Genomic DNA, 17,579 nt, shown 5'->3' on the forward strand with positions numbered 1-17,579 from the left:
ATTCGTAGGTTGGAGACAAGTTTCGAAAGTGAATGAGTAAGAGCTAAGCTGAGGTTATCCCTCCGTTCCCCCATCTCTATCATAAAATACCAGTTTACCGCCCTCCTGTTACCTATTATCCATTCAACATCGCTGCTCTCATTAGTATCTACATGGTAAGTAGACGATAAAACACCCAAGAATCAATTAATCAAAATCAATCTTCCCCGCCAAAAGCACACCATACCCGACGGTCCCAACCACACTCCCGATATTAAACAAACTACTAATCCCATGCCACATCCCAAACTTTTTGTTTAAAACTTGCATCTCCTCGCTAACCCTGACCTCGTCATTCTCTTTATCCCCACCCCGTTCAGCCCCCTCCGTAACTCCTGGTAATTTCCTCCCATCATAACTCCTCCCATCGAATACTTCCTGTTCTTTTCTTTTATCCATGATCCTTGTAGCGAATGGACCGGCTACTACGGAGTTTAAGAGGGAAGTTGCGAGGACGGTTAGGAGGAAACCGTAGGTTTTGGAGGGTTGGAGTTGTTTTAGGGATGTTGGGGTGGTGAGGAGGAGGGAGAGGGAGAGGATTAGTTGGAGGGAGAAGTAGATTGGAAACAGACGGCGTTGGAGGGCGCCGAAGTAGGCGCGGGGGAGGACGCGGAAGGAGACTTTTTTTTGTATATTAATTAGTATTTTATATGCGAATGAGGGGAGGGGGACGTACTGATGCCGCCGATGAAGGAGTGCCAGATCTGGGTTCCGAAGAGGAAGCTGTAGGATAGCAGGTGGGTGGCTGCGTAGACGGTTGATATCAATGGCATCTTGAAGTTTCCTTTCTTTGAAAAAGCGATCCTATCCTTTTAGTGATTGTCAATATCAATATCAATTGAAGTTGAAGTTGAAGTTTGGGACGTCATCGGAGCGAGATGTCTCCGATGCTTCCCACCAAGAGAGGTCTGGGCGTCACGCCATGGTCAATCTGACGTTGTGCGTTGCCGTGTTGTCATCCCTCCGTTTGTCATTTTTATATTTTCCGGATATAGACTAGCGTGTTATCCCTCTCGTTATTCGCCCAATCGAACGACGCCCGATTTCAATGCGACGACTTTGAGAGTGACCTCACGACTTCCGACAACAGAATACGAAACGGAAGAAGAGGAACATCTCATCCCTCCCCTCCGGTACGACAAAAGGTTCCTTCGATCATACATCCCCCCCTTCCTCTTCAACAATGGCGTCGGGATACGGTGCCACCGGCGGTATGTACCCTCCATCGATAGCCCCAATTACACCACTTTCCCGGGAACGAACGAAAGAACGAACGAAACGACGAAATAGCCCGTCATCTAATATTTTAGAATCATACATCCTAACTGAATGGTTGACAATTTAGGTGTCACCCCCTGCTTCCCCTTCTGGCAAGACTTCCTGGCCTGCTACATCATGAACACGAGCAAGTACTCCGACGCCGGAAAGCTGCTTTGCCGTCCTTACCGCGACGATTATTACGAATGTTTGCATCATACCAAGGAGGTTAGTTTGTTGGGAATTCCGATGGAAGGTTGTGGTGGTCGAGGAGCGGAGGGGGGATGGACGAGATAGAGAGACGATGAGATCAGGATATTGATATCCATATTCTAAACCGAACCTCTCTTTCTCCAAATCCAATCCGTAAATTCCATGCCCAATCCTCGACCTCCAACCACTTCAAACCACCAAATGCAATACAATACAATACAAATTTACTAACCAAACAATACCTTATACAGATGGACAAAGTCGTCAAGATTAACGACGCAATCCGCCGCTACGAAATGGGTCTAGGCCACGTCCGTGACGACGCTGCGATGAAAAAATTAGGTCTGGTAAAGGGTTCTTACGATGCCAGTAAGACAACGGTAAACCCCGGCGGTCCTTGGAAACACTAACATCGCTCCCCGTCGTCCAAATTATTACCATCATTTTGGTTTGTAAATGCCCTTCTTTTTGGGGGAAAAGAGGAGGGGCTGACGACGGGAGAGATGTTTCGGATGCATGTATATATACTTTTTACTTTTGTATATCTTGAAAGTTCAAAAATGGAACACTTGACGAGATAATACTTTTCTTCTAAACTACGACCTGTGATTCTTATAATGAGAGATAATCATGCATTCAATGCTGTCTTATACCGTATATGACATAAAACTCCAAATCCACTTCATCCACTTTAGTATTCAATTCCCAAAAACGGTCTGCCCACTTCTGAGCACCCCCTCACCCCTCTCGCCGCCACGCTGCCCACCACCCATCCCCCAAACATCCCCTTCATACTCCAGCCCGCTCAACCCTTTCCCACCACACGCCCTCTCCAACGCCAACACCGCAAAATGTCCCCCAACAACCGGCCTAGCCATAAACCAAATCCCCGGGAACCCACCACTCCCCTCGGTATCATAAAGATCCGTAAAAGGTCTATCAGTACTGGTCTCGTTAACCCACCTGCCCACATCCAAAATAATCCTCTCCCGGGTCTTTCTGGCAGATATAGCTGCCGCGAAGAATTCCCAATCGGATTTAGTGTATAAATGTCGAGAGTCTAGCGGGAGACCGTATTTTTGTTCGACGAGGTTGTACCAGTTTGATTGTTTGGTGTAGATGTCTTCGGGGACGAAGCCGGAGGTTGGTTTGTCGTCGTCATTGCCATCCAAAGGACTTTGGAATCGGCCCTTTCTAGAAGGGACCGTCGATTGCTTCCGTAGGGTCGAAAACTCGGCAAGCGGGCTTTGTAGCCCCTTTCGATAGCATAGCAAACTATCTGCGTAGAGGTTGTAGAGAGTGCCCCATGACCCTTGCCAATGGTACGCCAGTTTTGTATGCGTTCCGTCACGAGAGATGGCTAAGGAGTGCCATGTTTTGATATACGAATCCGCGATGTCCTGTATCTAAGTTAGTATGAAGAACTATACACATCATGATATATAACGTAAATAGTAGAAACTTACCGAGAAGTACTTCTCATCTTTGCTATTCCCAACTACACCCGCCAGCTCGGCCATGGCTTTGATACCGAGGATACCCTTCAGTGCCAAATTCGTCTGATTCGCCAATCTCCCCGCAAAGTCATCGGTGGACACTATAAAGATCAGAATCCCCAGCTATCTTCTAAAAAAAAGATAAACGGGAAAGGAAATACTAACACTGCGTAGCGGGCAACAACCCAAACTCCACCAAATACCCCGTCCACTTCCTCCACAGCTCATACCGTCCTCTAAACCTCCCTCCATCCCCCCACGCTCCCTCCAACCACTCCTTCGCAACCTTCCTCCCTTTCTCACCACCTCCATTCTCCTCTATCAAATTCCCCACAACCGCTGCCCCCATAATCAACATATTCCCACACTCCTCAACAGGCATATACTCATCCCTGCCATCCGGATGACCCGTCGCATTCGGAAAACTAGACCCAAGATCATGCATACTATAATCATTTGGATATAACCCCGCTGATTGATGTTCTAACAGCGGTTCTAAAAGGTATCGTAACCAAGACGGGTTAACGTATAAAAAGAATGGAAAAGCAGGGAAAATAACATCTATCGTTTGGAAGTTTCCGTCACTGCTGATTTCTTTGAGGAATAGTAGTGGACGGGAAGGAGTTCCGCTGAATGACGTTCCGCCGAGGACTTGCCGAGTTGAGAGGAGTAGGATGTCGGTATACGTCTCTGCTGCCACGCCGGACATGGCACGGGATGCATGTTCCACTAGTTGTTTGTTAAACTTATCCGCCTCTGCAGCTGCGGAGGGGTAATCGTGGTAGTGGAAGTGGATTAAATCGAAATGGTCTTCAAAGTATCCCTTCCATAGAGGTCGCATGCTGGTAAGTCCTCGTGCGGAGGAAAATTGTGCGACTTCATCTTGAATATGTGCGATAGTGAAAATGGCGGAATCACGGCGCGGGGAATCAGAGGAATCGCCGCTGAGATGGAAGGGTTTGGAAAAGGCGAAGACGGGTTCGGCGTCCATTACCTCTCGGAAACGGGTATCGGTTGCATTTCGGAGAGAGCTCCCCTTTGCGAATCGTCGGCGTAAGGGGCCAGAGTCGTTGCTTTCGAAGTGGGTGTTCTATAAATCCCCCAAACCTTAGCTTGAACCACGCTCCCTCGCGTTCGAAAATCCCAGAATATAAGGGGAACCATACCTTCGGAGCAGTAAAATACAAACTCCCCCACTCCGCTCTATCCCATTTCTCCGAAAAATGCTCCTCCCTGGACCTCGTGACCTTCCAGCTCCTCAAACCGCCATGTTCCAACATCTCCCATCGAATCCGACTCCCCCTATCACCAGTAACCCACACTAAAATGCCCACGATTAGCATCCCCAATCCGCAAACACCAACTAATCAACCGAAATCAAATAGAGAGTAGGGGAAACATACACCCATTAACATCAACATAAACCTCACAATCCACATCCCCATCAACCTCAACCTCCAAATACCCAGCGGGGATGCTCTGCCTCATAGTATCGTTCACCGTAACCGGACTCGTAAACGTCAACTTCACATCTACCCCTCCATCCCCTCCACTTCCACTAACAGAATACCTCAGCCAAGTGGTCGACGCATCAAAATCCACACCATGATACACAGGAAGCCCAATCGAATACGCCTCCTTATCATCCCCATCCAAAGAATCATGGGGCTTTCCAAGAAGCGGGTAGACGGCATGGTTAACCCTCAGCAAGACTCCAAACCCGATTTCCATTCCAGTCCAGAACATCGGCCACCGGGACCACGGTTCTTGACGGGCGTTTTGGAGCCATAGTGAGAGGTAGGGGTTTCGGACAAACAGTGGGATTGTGGCGGGGGTTAGGCTTGCGGAGAGGGTTGTGGCGGGGAGGAGGGATACGAGGAGGAATAGGATGTTCATGGTTGGTTTTTTGGCCCGGCCTTTTATTGGCGGCGCACGGGATTGGGGATGTTTTAATTTCGGGACGGAACGAGTTATTGGAGGTTTCTGGCGAAGATTGGGTGTTTAATGGTTGCGAAGAAACAAGCCCATCGTCCACCCGCTGGTGAACAATCGCGAAATCTCCAGTAATTCTCCAAAGGTCAAGCGCAGTCAACTGCTTCGAATTCACCAACGCCGGATAGCCGCCGGGCTTCTGTACTAAACGTAACAGTAAATAGTACTTTCCCTCGGGTATCCTAAAATACAAACCGCATAAAAATAAAAATAAAAATAATCAAATCCTCCGAATCCGTAGATATTGTCGGAAGATTCAATTCAAGATACTTCGGAGAAGAAAGGTGGGAAGCTCAGCCCAGCCCGTCGTCCAAAAATATGGGGTAATTGGGCCGACTGCCGCTTTGCAACCCTTGGCTCCGCATGTGTGGGGAAATGTGCGACGAGACCCGCACCAGATACCACACCAAACGGAATTTGAATGCATTCTGACAAGGATGGAGATCGGCGTGGGTGGCCGTGCTCGTATCGATGATAAAACAGGAAAGCGCATTGCAAATGCATGGGAATCGGAGGTCATGGGGCCTCTCAATCGATCGATGTTGGAGATGTTGGACCGTTGAAGTTAAGCTTCTGCGCGCTCAACTCCATCAATACTTCAGAATCGACGTTACCTAAAGCCTGCTTGTGAGTCTGTTAGCTCCAACAGTATCACCAATCAGACGAGGACCTTTCAAGTCCTTAACCAGATTCGGCGATCGAGAAACATAATACCACATATCAACGCAGATTTCAACGACACAGAGACAACGGATGGGACCCAAACACCGAGAGAAGTTTAGTAAAGTTTTGAATTGTTTTTTCGTTTTCGTCTCCTATCTACAACCCCCCTTAGAAGAACGCCATCAATCGCATGATATCTGCATGAATGATGCGAAAGAAAGAAAGGAAATAGTGAAACCAATACTCCACCATTGACGAAATGTTAATTTCGCGAAAGCCGGAAGAGTGAAAGGGGTATTTTGATCCCGGCGGATAACAGTGCCATTCCAATGGAATCAGCAGTCAGAATGCCGAAAACAAAAGAAATGAAAGGAAAGAATAAGAAATATGAGAGAAGAGCTGAGTAAGCAAAAGAGTGCCGAGCCGCATTCAAGCAAAACGCTTGAACACCAACAAACAAAGAGCTCAACGATATTGTCCTCGATGATGGCCATACTGTCGATACATCACACCTTTACCAGGACGGCCTTGAACAGCCTGCTGTTGAGACTGCTGCATCGGATGCCCATTATGCGAATGCCAACCCGCATGTCCATACCCCGAATAAACAATTACATGACTACCGCCATATTGCTCGCCCCCACCGTGATGATTACCAGGATGTTGCATAATCTGCGGCGTGGCCGTCATGCTGCGCTGCAGCGGTTGAGGTGCAGCGTGAGGAGCAGGGCGGTCTTGACGCAGATACTCCCCAGAATTAACCACGGTATCCGGTGTAGAACGAGGATTGGCCGAAACCTGAGGGTGATTGGGATCCAAATATGGACTATCACTGGCAGCAATCGTACGCCATGGCTGTGGATGCTGAAGGACAGGTTGCTGGTGAGCGCCTTGGGGTTGGCCATACGAGTATCGAACCTCTTGATAAGTACTAGTCTCAGGATCGTAGAGGAACTCGTTATTGGAGGTTGAAGCATAAGCTAGGTACTGCTGGCCACCATGGGAAACGGTGTGGGAATTGCCGTAGTTTTGACGGTTACCGACGGCGGAATGTTGTCGACTTGGAACTCCCGAGCGTGTGCCCTGCCTACCGCGAGAGACGTTATGTTGATTCCTGTGCAATTGCCTGCTCGTGAGTTCTTGTTGATATTTGCTGTGATGTTGACCTTGTTGGTATCCATCGTTGTTCATCTGCTGGTTGACAGCAGACTGTGAACGAAGGATCTGATTGCCATTGTGCCGCATATATTCCCCGCCTAGCCTTCCTTGATGACCGTAGCCATGCATGTAGTCATGTTGATACCAGCCGAGAACCTGTTGAGAGTGATAGAATACTTGCCGGTCGAGTCCGGCTGGAAGGCCGTGCTCCATATGCTCCTTCGTTTCAATATCCTGAACAGCGGCGCGCTTTCCAACGTTTTCATTCCCGGAAACCTTTCTCCCAAATCAGCATACTTACCACCACCCGCCATCAAAGTCGATGGATGCACTTACATAAACATGCTCCGATGTCTCCTGCTTGGTCCCTCGTTTCATCTCGCCGGGTGCCTCGACTTCAATCAAGGGGACTGGCAAGCCTTCAAGCGGCTTGAGCTCGGTATACCTCAAAGGCTTCGCTTTTGCATAAGAGGGAGCCTTGAGGATCCAGTCTTTGCACTCGCTCAGAGAATCAACGAGCATTGTAAGCAACGCCTTGAACTTGAGCTTATTGTCTTCTGTCAACCTTTGCAATTCGTGGTTCAGGTCCTGGCAAGCCCTGTTGTGCATGTGCATGACCTTCGAAGATGGCCTTTCCTTTACCTTTAAAGTGCTATCGTCAAGATTGACACCCCCGCTGCTCCCTGGTGGAGACTCCTTCCCGCCTGAAAGAACTTCGACCGGAAACATCGAGATAGCAAAGTTCGTCCATCCGAGAATCAAATTATCCATCTTCTTTTTATGCCCCATGCACTGTCCAACCTGCTCAAAGATAGCGTTCCTCATACCAACCTTCTTCAAATTATCAAGGTTTTGAAGGGTGGCGCCGGTCGTCTTGACAAAGTCGTGGATGTATCTACACCATTCCGAAGTCTGCGAGAGAATGCTGGCATCCATACCCGCAGCGTTGAACATCTGGTAGGATCGACAGGTCAGTTCAGCACCAGTACTCAACACGCGCAATCCTCGCTTCAGAAATTCCACGTCGTTAGCTAGGTCTTTAGGAGACTTGAGCTTGTCAGGGCGTTGAAGCGTTTTGGGGTCGACGATCTTGATTGGTTGCTTCTTGGAACGGATCGTGAACAAGGGGGTTTCATTGCCTTGCCCCGGGTCACTATTCCCTGATGCAAAGGAGACCTCCCCGGCATCAATAGTAATATCTTCTTCGGGGGAACTAGCTGAGGATGACGACATAACAACTCCGAGCTCCGCATTCATGGCAGCTTGCTTTTTGCGGGCACGTTGGATCTCTCGCTTTCGCATGGAATAAATATTTGCGGATGAGATGAACGGAAGATCCTCACTGCAAGCTTCCGAACTGATAATCGAATCGACAGATTTCTTGTCGTCATCATCCACCGGTGCTTGCTCGGCTGCCTCTGAGGCACTCTCTTCGGTTCTAGGCACCTCTCTTGCCATCAACCGATTATAGCAAATCTCAAAGATTTGATTGACAGACTTGCCCTTGACTATCAAGGTAGTCAGCATCAATGCATACAAAAAAAAGAAGCCGAGCATGAGATCGCTTACATTCTTCGGGAAGATCAGGGTTGAGCGGAGAGTATTTAGGTAGCAAGTCCTCCGGATCAATGGGAACAGGAACGGTTGGGGCCTGAGCAACAGCCTTTTGCTCTTCAAGATGAGCCTCATATCGGAGCAGACGCTCGAGCTTCTCAACCGACTTCTCCATCACGGCACGGTTAGCAGCCGCGAATGGTCCGTCAGCCACTTTCTCCTTAGCCCAGAGGTTCTTATCTTTCCCGTCGATGCTCCAGGGGAGGGAAGAGAGATTGGCGGCCACGGGGGCGACAGCAGCTGGAGCCTGGGTCTGAGTTTGAGCCTGAGTTTTGGCCTTAGCCTTAGCCTTAGCCTGTTCGGCAACTGTCGTCGGGAGCATGATTCGACGAGGTCGAGTAAACAATTTATATTCATCTTGAACCAGATCAGCTTCTCTGAGGATTGATTGTGCAGCCGCGGCAGGAGGGAAAAAGTTCCCGTTGCCGTCGTTGATCGTTTCTGCACGCAGGCTGAGACCCAGCTCCCTAGACAGACTGCGATTGAGGATGGATTCGGCGAGTCCAGAACCCGGTACTTTAGTCCATTGGCCATTTCCAGTTCGCACGAACTCGCTTCCAGGCATCATCTTGGTGAGTGCGTGAAGTTGGCGATGGCCACGACACCGACAGCTCTATATCCCGTAGCTTTCGTCCGAATTAAAGGTAAACCGTAAGGAGATAAGTCCTATGCAAGCATCAGAGGGGTGGTTCTCCAAAGCTTGAGGATGATTTTTGATGACGGGGAGGGTAATTGAAAGAACGAGATGATGGAAAGAGGATGGAGATGCAACTTAATAATATATCTTAAGCGGTACACATGGAAACCTGGTGGTGAGGTGATGATGGAGGAGAGAAGAGGAGGTTGTCAGCTGAAGAAACAATGCTCAGCTTTCGCATCATGACTCTGTCCTCCTCAGCACAAACACAACTACGGCCATCCATTGACTACATCATACCTAGACATATTAATCATGGAGATCCTATCATCATCATTATATTGAAGAGTATTTACATTCCTATCAAGAGGCATACATCTCCAGGATATCACAAATCTTCCCTAGGAAGAAAAACCAAGTCTCCACCTCATATACGAATGCACCTAATACTCTTCGACAGCAATGGAGAACTTGGTTGAAAAGTATCCGCTCGCCAGTCAACCATCGCGAGTTCGAATCACAAGCAATCGTAGTTAGGAAGAAAACCTTGTTAGAAATCACAAAATGCAAAATGGTGAATAGGCCATAGAAATCTACGTGGGATGTATGTGAGGGGGAGGATGTTAGTGGGGTTAGTAAGGCAAATAGACCTCATCGTTCAAAAGCCGGTCCTTTAGTAGTCGTCACAAATGATAAGATATATCTGGGTCATGTCAGTGCACCCTGTCTCACAGTTAGTTCCTCGTTTCCCCCCAGTTAGTTAGTACATTAATCGTTAATTAAGTTCGCAATTAGCATGTTTACGGTTAGTCAACAGTTAGCAGAAACAAAAAAGCATTCGACATAAGGAAAATAAGTAAAAAGATCGCAAGAAGTGTTTTTCGAGTCAGTTTGATCGGTTAGTATCAAGTTAGACGCTTTCTCCATGACACAGGCAATCAGGGAGACCCGTAAACTGAGCTTTAAGGGTGGGTTAGGTGTAGTTGAAATCAAGGAAAATAAAACAACTTTTTCGAGAACGGGTCAAACGCGACATGTTAACAATTTCATTCCGTCCTTTCACAAACATTCGGTAAGAGGAATGGCGAGGTTGTTTGCCTAAGCTGGTGGTGGAGGCGGTGGAATGGAATCACTTGGTGGGGGTGGGGGTGGAGGTGGTGCACCTGCATCCGGGGGTGGGGGAGGCGGTGGGACACCTTGTCCGTACTGCGAATAGTGTCCGTACATCCCCGGTGGAGGAGCTGTCATTCCGGGTGCACCCATACCTGGAGCACCATAAGATCCGTAGGATCCGTAAGAGTTCCCACCAGGAGCTTGAGCCCATGGTGTATACCCAGAACCTTGTGATGGAGGGGGTGGTGGTGGTGGTTGTCCTCGGTCACGGCCTCCGTAATGGTCATTTCCTCCGCTACCGCCAGTCCATGGTGGGGCACCTCCGGCATGGTCACGGTTTTGGTGGTGGCCGCCGCCGCCACCGCCGCCGCCGTAACTACCGCGATCTTCACGTGGGGGACGATTTTGCCAAGGTGCAGCAGCACCAGTGGGACCTCTTTGCCACGGCTTGAGGCTTCGCTCGCCACCTTCTTGGTTGTTATATCCACCACGATCATCACGACCGCCGTATCCCCCACGGTACCCACCTTCGCCTTGGCCACCTTCGTTACCGCCGGGTCCAGCTTCGATGGCTCGTTGCTCACTTCCAGCGCCGATCGCAGCAGCCCCGCCGCCCGAAAGTTCTTGCATGAGTTGCTAGGAGCATGTTAGCACATCAATCTTTTTTTAATGGATACATATTTAAGAAAAGAAGAAGGAAACTTACCTCGTACTCGCGATCCACGGCGTCTCCAATGTTACCGCTTCCACGGCCATTGAATCCGCCGCGACCTCCAGGTCCACCACGGTCATCATTTCTCCAAGAGGCACCGCGCTGTCGGTCGGGACAATCCCGGGCCATGTGGCCAGCGTTACCACAGACGCGACAGATGATGTTTGCAGTAAAGTTCCGCTGTTCGGGGCAGTCGTATTTACGATGTCCAATTTGACCACCTGCGCGTGGCGAATTAGCAAATGTCAAAAGTAAAGCAATAGGGGAGGTATTCTTACAGTTCTGGCAGGCTTGGTTTTCATCATCACGGAGAGTACCGTTCAAAGCCGCAAGCTCACGAAGCTGGTTCCTCTTTAACGTATTTTGACCTTCGGGGATGGAGGCGGCCTGGGGTTTTTAACGTCAGTCAAGCACCGCAGCAGCAGTAACGGGCAATAACTTACAGTTTCAATAACTTCGTTTATAAGCTTCTTAGCCTTGTTGACCTTGTCCTCGCTATCCGCCATAATGAGGCAGTGGAGGTCCTCTTCTTGATTAGAAGCGTGAGCAGCATCGCTTCTGCCTTTTCCCTCCTTCACGGAACCCTTTCCACGAATGGCAATCTTGGCACCAGACTGGGTTTCCATATTTTTCAATGTGTTACCACGAGGCCCAATAAGAAGGCCAACTTTTCAAATCAGTGTGTTAGTATCAAAGCCATAAAAGAAATTTCAAAAAGTTAGACGAGAGATCCTGGTGTTTAGTCTTCATGCTCTTCCCGAGGGTATTCGGGAAGCACGCATATAGGAACAGAACAACGACAGCGAGAACGGAAAATGAAAAAGCAAAAGGGTTAGTGAGAGCAAAGAATGGGAGGTTAGTACTAAAGTTAATTTCCGGATAATCGTTCACCGGAACGTAAATCTTCTCTTGGGTTTTAGTAGGTCGGCGGTAGTCGGAGGGCGGGTGATAGTTCGGAATGGCCTTCATGGCCTTCTCGACGAGTTTATGACGCTCGTCCTCGAGACGCTTTCTGTATCGGTATTCGCGGGTGTTGATACGTCGACCCATGTTGTCGTACTGTGGCGGTGGAGATGGAGATCTAGTAAACCCGTCAATATACCAATCCTACTTTCAGTCTATCGAGAAAGGGGATTCTTACCTATCGCCATCTGCGGGAACGACATCATTAATCCGAAGCTTCTGCGTGATCTCCTCGATACGAAGATGCAACGTATACGCCTCCAACTGCTCAGACGTCATCGCAGCCTCAATCTTCGTAGGAAGTCCGACAAGCCCGGCAGCTTTGTTATCAACCGCATCGCCCCATCGATTCTTCTTCTTCCTCTTACGCGTCCCATCGACATTCAACTCCGGTTCTAAAACATCAAAACCTCGTCAGCCAAACAACTTTTAAACACAGATGATAAGATGGTTACATACCTCTAACAGGCGATCGCCCTCTCTTAGGAGGGGCGCCTTCGGAAAGACTGCTAATAGAGACGGGGAACGAGTCTCCCTGCGGAGGTGGGGGAGGCGGGGACACGGAATCCTCGTCGCCTCGATCACCAAAGCGACGACGAGTACCGAGCGGTACATTATTCGTACCGGTCATTCCCATAGGATTCCTGCGCGACATCTTGATTCAAGCAGTAGGTAGAGAGATGCTAATAAAGGTTTGTAATGGCGGAGGATTAGAATGAGAAAGGAATGTTGTAATGTTGACAGATGGTGATGGTTTTTATGCGATCAAGAGAGCGGAAACGATGACAAAAGGTTAAATGAGGCAAATTCTGGTGTCTGTCCAAAAGGGGAGGCGCTGCTGAAAGGGAAGGTTTGACAAGCATAAAATACCACACAGTCAACGCATACCTTCAACTCCATTCGCCTGTATGATTCAACCCGGCCATTTTACGTTTGAAGACACACATGCTTGATGGTATACCGTTCCAGCGCAGAGGTTTGAAGCGCCGTAGCGGTAGTTGATGTTTGCGCATATGGTCGTTTAAGCCGGAGCACGAAATTGTCATGTTGGCGGGATCTGTACGGGCGGTATTCCGCAATTACAGCTCGCTAGATCCTCACCGCTGAGTTCCAAGTTAAATGGAATCGTATAACTCGAGTCGGAGCGGACGGTAACGGTTTCCATCACCGTCATTCGTGTGTATATTTGCGACGATACCGTTCACGGGTATCGTGGCGAATTCGGGAGCCCCGTTGTGAGTTCGATACCGTCGAGTCGGCTGTATCATGCATGAACGCTCCGCAATAGTATGAAAAGGATTCGGAACCAGGTCGGGCTACGGGCTCTCACAAAACCCCCAACCCTTTCGCTAAAAAACGAACACTACGCCTTCAAAATATCGTATTCTATCAAAGCTGCATGGTTGCGACCGCAATGTGAAAATCGAGCTCGATGATCAAGAATCCAAACATAGAATATTATATACCGCTGCTTCTCTCTGCGGTATTTATTTACTCTCGAGGCGACCCAGTTCACCATGATCAATATGATGGGATAGATTTATGGGATTTGCGCAGAGATTCCTTTGGGAGGATGTGTATATTTTTCCAATCAAAGCATGCATGTAACCCAACCTACTTCCTCTCCGCGTCTCTCTTCATCCCTACCCGGTAGATGAACATTAGCATCACCCTTCCGCAAATATACCTACTTTGATAAATATTTTTCATACGTACCCTCCAAAATCCACCTCCTGCTCTCCTCCTCGACCTCCCTCTCCTTCTCCCTGTCCCCGATAACCCCCCTCAACCCCTTCGCCCCCTCCACATCCCTCCCCCTCTTCACCCCCTCGACCCCCTCCATCCTCTCCCTCCACGCCCTCACCCTCTCGAACCCCTCGAGCCCCACCCCGGCCCACTCCGCGAACACCGCCCACCCGAAAATCGTGATATCCGCGATGGAAATACGGTCCCCCACCACCCAGCGACTCCCCTTCCCTTCTTGGGATTCGAGACGGGTTTCCAGGACGGAGTAGAGCCGTCTGGTTTCGTTGACATACCTATCCTTCCCGTACCGGATATCTTCACCGGCGTATCGTACGAAATGATTGGCCTGCCCCTGCATGGGTCCCAACCCCGCGTTCTGCCAGAAGACCCACTGCACCATCTCCCAATACTCCCTCGTTCCCTTCTCGAAACCAATCTTATTCTCATCATCGTAAGTATCGACCAAATACAACAAAATGGCGCCGGATTCCATTATATGCAACGGTTCATCCAGCGACGAAGGAGGACGGTGGTCCGTGAGCGCGGGAATACGGCCGTTGGGATTTATGGAGATGAACCATGGGGATTTTTGTTCGTGGGTTGGGAGGGATATGGGGCGGTGGGTGTAGGGGAGGGAGAGGAGGGAGAGGGCGATGGAGATTTTGATGCTAGGTTTGCATGTCAGTCGGTGGTTTTGAAGATTGGGGGGGGGAACGAACCCATTCGGCGTCTGGCCGGTATACAGCGTGAGTTCTGGGGTTTTACTCATTTCGGTTGATACGGTGTTGGAGATGTTGGATTTCTGTTTTCGGTGTATACGGTCAGATTCAATTGCAATTCGATTCGATTCAAATTCAATTGCAAATCAACAAGATACCAAGTCCTTTATATACCCACAGTCCCCGACCTTCATCTTCGGATATTCATTTTCATGGGACTGAGGACCTATGGGTTTGGGTTTGAGATTTTCCGACGGTACCTTACCCGAGACGCAAGCTTCGGATACCGTCCCACCTTTACATTTCACGGTAGTCGATCGATTGTCAAACAATATATTTCGAACGCATAGGCTTCGTGGAAGCCTCGGTTGTTAATAGACGCAAAATAACATGAACTACTCCAAAACCTCAAACCTCTCTTCACGGTCCACCCCTCCCTCCCCGCTACAACCTCCCCACTCCCATCCTCCGACGATTCCCTCCCTCGGTCTCAACAAGCCCCTCTCCGGAACTTCATACCTCATCCCCTCCTCTTCATCACTTCCTTCGCAATCTGCTGCTTGGCACGTCGATTGTTTACATACGAGATCCCATCCATGCCATACCCTCTTCTCCTTAAAATCGTAGATTGCCGTCTTGTAAAAAGCGTGAGAAGCCGGGGTGTGTGAAATATCCGCCTTTTTTGAAGGACCGGGGTGTGCGGTGTCGAAATTGGTGAATCGAACGGTTTGGATACCCCGAGGGGGGGTGTCGGAGATGGAGAGGATGAAGAGGGGACGTTTGAGAGTTTCGAGGACGGTGAGGAGTTGGGAGGGGTGGGTTGCGTCTACGATCATTTTCTTTCTTATTATTTTTGATAGACGATGCTGTAGAGGAGATGATGATAGATGGAGGTTGATATGGTACGGGGAAGAATAGGATCAACCCTCCCTCCACTTGTGCCCACACTTCATACACTATCCCCCGGGTCAGCTTCACCCCAGATGGAGTGTATGGGATGGAAAATACCTTGTAAAAAGTAGTCATCGGCTCGTCGGCACTCCTGATCTGCACCATGTAAAAATACGCCCTCTCCCCCCCGCAGACCTCATCGGGACATTGCACCTCCGTATTATCCACGTTATCCCAACTCCCCTCCCCGCCCAGAATGTCATCCACTTCCTTCCGACGGATGAAACGACGTTCGAAGAGCCGGCGGGTGAGCGGGTAGGTGTACGGGCATGTCGGACAGGTCAGGGCGTTCAGACCGGTCGAGGACTGGCGGTGGACGGTGAGGGAGTTGGAGCAGGTCGGGCAGAACAGTAACATCTTCTCACCATCTGTCTTTGTATCGTTTTATGCGGGGGGTGGTCGATGCCGTCGCGATTGTAAGCATTCGGTAGCTGCGGCGGAAGGAGATGGATTTTTTCGGTGTTGAAAGTGAAACCCACCGAAACGAAAAGCCCGAACGGCCACCCCGCGTGTCCCGCAGCATCACAACTATCACTTCTGCTTCTGCTCCTGCTCAACCCCATCCTCTCATCACCCCCATCCTCCCCATTAACCACCACCGACCGCCGCTCGAATCATCCGCCAAGCTACTTTGCTCCTTCCGAAGCTACCCCGCCGGCATAGCCAAGATGGCCAAAGACCCACGAGTCGTCGATGACGAGGACCACGACGAGGTACCTTACCCCCTTCGCAATATTACCTTGTATCGGATGGCTAACGAAAGAAAACAGCAAGGCGCCTCCCCGAAAGAACTCCTCTTCGCCGCCTGCCGCTCGAACAACACCGACCTCCTCACCGAAGTCCTCTCCCAATTCTCCCAAGAACCCCCCGCAGACCCCTCCGCAGAACCCTCGGGATCGAAAGAAGACGAAGGTTCGACGGAAACCCCGCTCTCCAAATTCCTGAACGAATCCCGCGACTCCCTGGGAAGGATGGCCCTCCACGTCGCCGCCAAATACGGTAACCCCGAAATCCTCGATATGCTTTTGGATCAAGAAGGTCTGGAAGTCGATCCCGAAAGTCTGATGGAGGGTGACACGCCGCTGCACGTCGCCGCCCAGCATACCTCCGAAGATTCCGAGGTCGGAGGGTATCTCATCCACCTGTTGGTAGACGCCGGTGCCGATCCGAGGTATCCCCTCCCGAAACTCCCACGATGTGATAAAATATGAATACTGACGGAAGAGAAAAGGATAAAAAACAAAGGCCTCCAGAAACCCCTCGACCTGGTCGACCCCGGCTGTGCCGAAATCCGTACGTACCTGCAAGAAGCCGAAGCCGAGATCGAACAGGAAGCACGCCAAGAAGCCGCACAACGTGCGTTCGACGCGGATATCGCACGGCAGACGAAGCACGGCGGCGATATCATCATCGATGATTTGGACGAAGCCGGCAGTGGGCCCGCCAGCGATTCCGAATAACCTCACTGCTCCCTGTTTAATATTTTATTTATTTTTTATTTTTTTATTTTTACGGTCATGGGGGATAGACGTGATTACGTTTATATTTTAAAGGTGGACTTGTTTTTTATCCGTTAAACGGCGAAGCGTTAGCTTGACTGGAGCATTTTGTTTGTGATTTCGAACGGGTGTTATTATGAATGAAATGTATGTTATTATGCGGGCATAGCTTAGCTTTCTTCATAGAAATTATAAAATACGTGTTCTACGAATCAAGAAGGTCCGACTGACGTGCAAAAACCCCGCCGTGCAAACCCCCACCACCTCCAACGTCCAACGTCACCCCTCCTACCGTACGAAATAAAAAGAAGGAAGAAAGATGGTGATAAAAGCGATCCCCCCCGCCGCCCTCTCCCTGTCGGACCCGACGACGACCCTCCAGACCTACCTCGAATCCCTCTCCCGACCCCTCTACATAATCTTCATCGCCTCCCCCGATCCGGCCACGGACGCACCCTGGTGTCCCGACGTCCGCGCCGCGCTCCCGATCTTCAACCGTGTTTTCGAGGAGAGCGAGGAGGAACTATCGGTCGTGACCGTGCAGGTCGGGGACAAACCCGCGTGCGTATTACCGATATCTCACACGTACGATCGGAGATGTGCTGATCCGGAGGATACAGGTGGAAGGATGCGAACAACGTGTTCAGAAGAGAATGGGGCATCTCCGCTATCCCCACGGTGGGAAAATACTCGGTCATCGACGTCGACGGACAATCCATCGTCGCGGTTAGGATGTTGGTCGAGAACGACTGTGCGGATGAAGATAAACTGAGGGCGTTCATAAATTAATACCCTGTTTGATATGGA

At 49.9% G+C, this 17,579-nt stretch overlaps 9 protein-coding genes across 10 annotated transcripts; 3 read left to right on the forward strand and 6 right to left on the reverse strand.

Moving 5' to 3' along the window:
- Nucleotides 1-186: 186 nt before the first annotated feature.
- DFL_000146 (uncharacterized protein) lies at nucleotides 187-812 on the reverse strand (the record flags this gene model as incomplete). Its single annotated transcript, XM_067630081.1, has 2 exons — nucleotides 187-659; nucleotides 716-812. The coding sequence occupies 2 exons, from the start codon at nucleotides 810-812 to the stop codon at nucleotides 187-189; spliced, it is 570 nt and encodes a 189-aa protein (XP_067494669.1).
- Nucleotides 813-1,222: 410 nt separating this feature from the next.
- Nucleotides 1,223-1,919, forward strand: DFL_000147 (uncharacterized protein; the record flags this gene model as incomplete). Its single annotated transcript, XM_067630093.1, has 3 exons — nucleotides 1,223-1,250; nucleotides 1,385-1,524; nucleotides 1,761-1,919. The coding sequence occupies 3 exons, from the start codon at nucleotides 1,223-1,225 to the stop codon at nucleotides 1,917-1,919; spliced, it is 327 nt and encodes a 108-aa protein (XP_067494670.1).
- Nucleotides 1,920-2,207: 288 nt separating this feature from the next.
- DFL_000148 (uncharacterized protein) lies at nucleotides 2,208-4,901 on the reverse strand (the record flags this gene model as incomplete). Its single annotated transcript, XM_067630104.1, has 5 exons — nucleotides 2,208-2,909; nucleotides 2,976-3,106; nucleotides 3,171-4,095; nucleotides 4,172-4,326; nucleotides 4,409-4,901. The coding sequence occupies 5 exons, from the start codon at nucleotides 4,899-4,901 to the stop codon at nucleotides 2,208-2,210; spliced, it is 2,406 nt and encodes an 801-aa protein (XP_067494671.1).
- A 1,224-nt stretch (nucleotides 4,902-6,125) lies between these two features.
- Nucleotides 6,126-9,000, reverse strand: DFL_000149 (uncharacterized protein; the record flags this gene model as incomplete). Its single annotated transcript, XM_067630115.1, has 3 exons — nucleotides 6,126-7,094; nucleotides 7,155-8,326; nucleotides 8,388-9,000. 3 exons carry the CDS (start codon nucleotides 8,998-9,000, stop codon nucleotides 6,126-6,128), a joined length of 2,754 nt encoding a protein of 917 aa, XP_067494672.1.
- A 1,167-nt stretch (nucleotides 9,001-10,167) lies between these two features.
- Nucleotides 10,168-12,512, reverse strand: DFL_000150 (uncharacterized protein; the record flags this gene model as incomplete). The annotated part of the gene is made up of 7 exons (XM_067630127.1): nucleotides 10,168-10,818; nucleotides 10,889-11,115; nucleotides 11,173-11,281; nucleotides 11,338-11,561; nucleotides 11,758-11,975; nucleotides 12,036-12,252; nucleotides 12,317-12,512. The coding sequence occupies 7 exons, from the start codon at nucleotides 12,510-12,512 to the stop codon at nucleotides 10,168-10,170; spliced, it is 1,842 nt and encodes a 613-aa protein (XP_067494673.1).
- A 959-nt stretch (nucleotides 12,513-13,471) lies between these two features.
- On the reverse strand, nucleotides 13,472-15,158 carry DFL_000151 (uncharacterized protein; the record flags this gene model as incomplete). 2 transcript variants are annotated; one of them, XM_067630139.1, is made up of 5 exons in its annotated part: nucleotides 13,472-13,500; nucleotides 13,574-14,271; nucleotides 14,323-14,405; nucleotides 14,588-14,617; nucleotides 14,907-15,158. In XM_067630139.1, the coding sequence occupies 5 exons, from the start codon at nucleotides 15,156-15,158 to the stop codon at nucleotides 13,472-13,474; spliced, it is 1,092 nt and encodes a 363-aa protein (XP_067494675.1). The 2 variants fall into 2 exon arrangements, with proteins under 2 accessions (XP_067494675.1, XP_067494674.1); XM_067630138.1 differs by lacking the exons at nucleotides 14,588-14,617; nucleotides 14,907-15,158 and adding an exon at nucleotides 14,481-14,516.
- Nucleotides 15,159-15,242: 84 nt separating this feature from the next.
- Nucleotides 15,243-15,630, reverse strand: DFL_000152 (uncharacterized protein; the record flags this gene model as incomplete). Its single annotated transcript, XM_067630150.1, has 2 exons — nucleotides 15,243-15,278; nucleotides 15,331-15,630. The coding sequence occupies 2 exons, from the start codon at nucleotides 15,628-15,630 to the stop codon at nucleotides 15,243-15,245; spliced, it is 336 nt and encodes a 111-aa protein (XP_067494676.1).
- An 89-nt stretch (nucleotides 15,631-15,719) lies between these two features.
- DFL_000153 (uncharacterized protein) lies at nucleotides 15,720-16,733 on the forward strand (the record flags this gene model as incomplete). Its single annotated transcript, XM_067630161.1, has 3 exons — nucleotides 15,720-15,986; nucleotides 16,044-16,444; nucleotides 16,505-16,733. The coding sequence occupies 3 exons, from the start codon at nucleotides 15,720-15,722 to the stop codon at nucleotides 16,731-16,733; spliced, it is 897 nt and encodes a 298-aa protein (XP_067494677.1).
- Nucleotides 16,734-17,091: 358 nt separating this feature from the next.
- DFL_000154 (uncharacterized protein) lies at nucleotides 17,092-17,561 on the forward strand (the record flags this gene model as incomplete). Its single annotated transcript, XM_067630173.1, has 2 exons — nucleotides 17,092-17,333; nucleotides 17,393-17,561. The coding sequence occupies 2 exons, from the start codon at nucleotides 17,092-17,094 to the stop codon at nucleotides 17,559-17,561; spliced, it is 411 nt and encodes a 136-aa protein (XP_067494678.1).
- Between the last annotated feature and the right edge of the window lie 18 nt (nucleotides 17,562-17,579).

This window comes from Arthrobotrys flagrans (assembly GCF_004000055.1).
Source record: "Arthrobotrys flagrans strain CBS H-5679 chromosome Unknown unitig_15, whole genome shotgun sequence".
NCBI lineage: Eukaryota > Fungi > Ascomycota > Orbiliomycetes > Orbiliales > Orbiliaceae > Arthrobotrys > Arthrobotrys flagrans.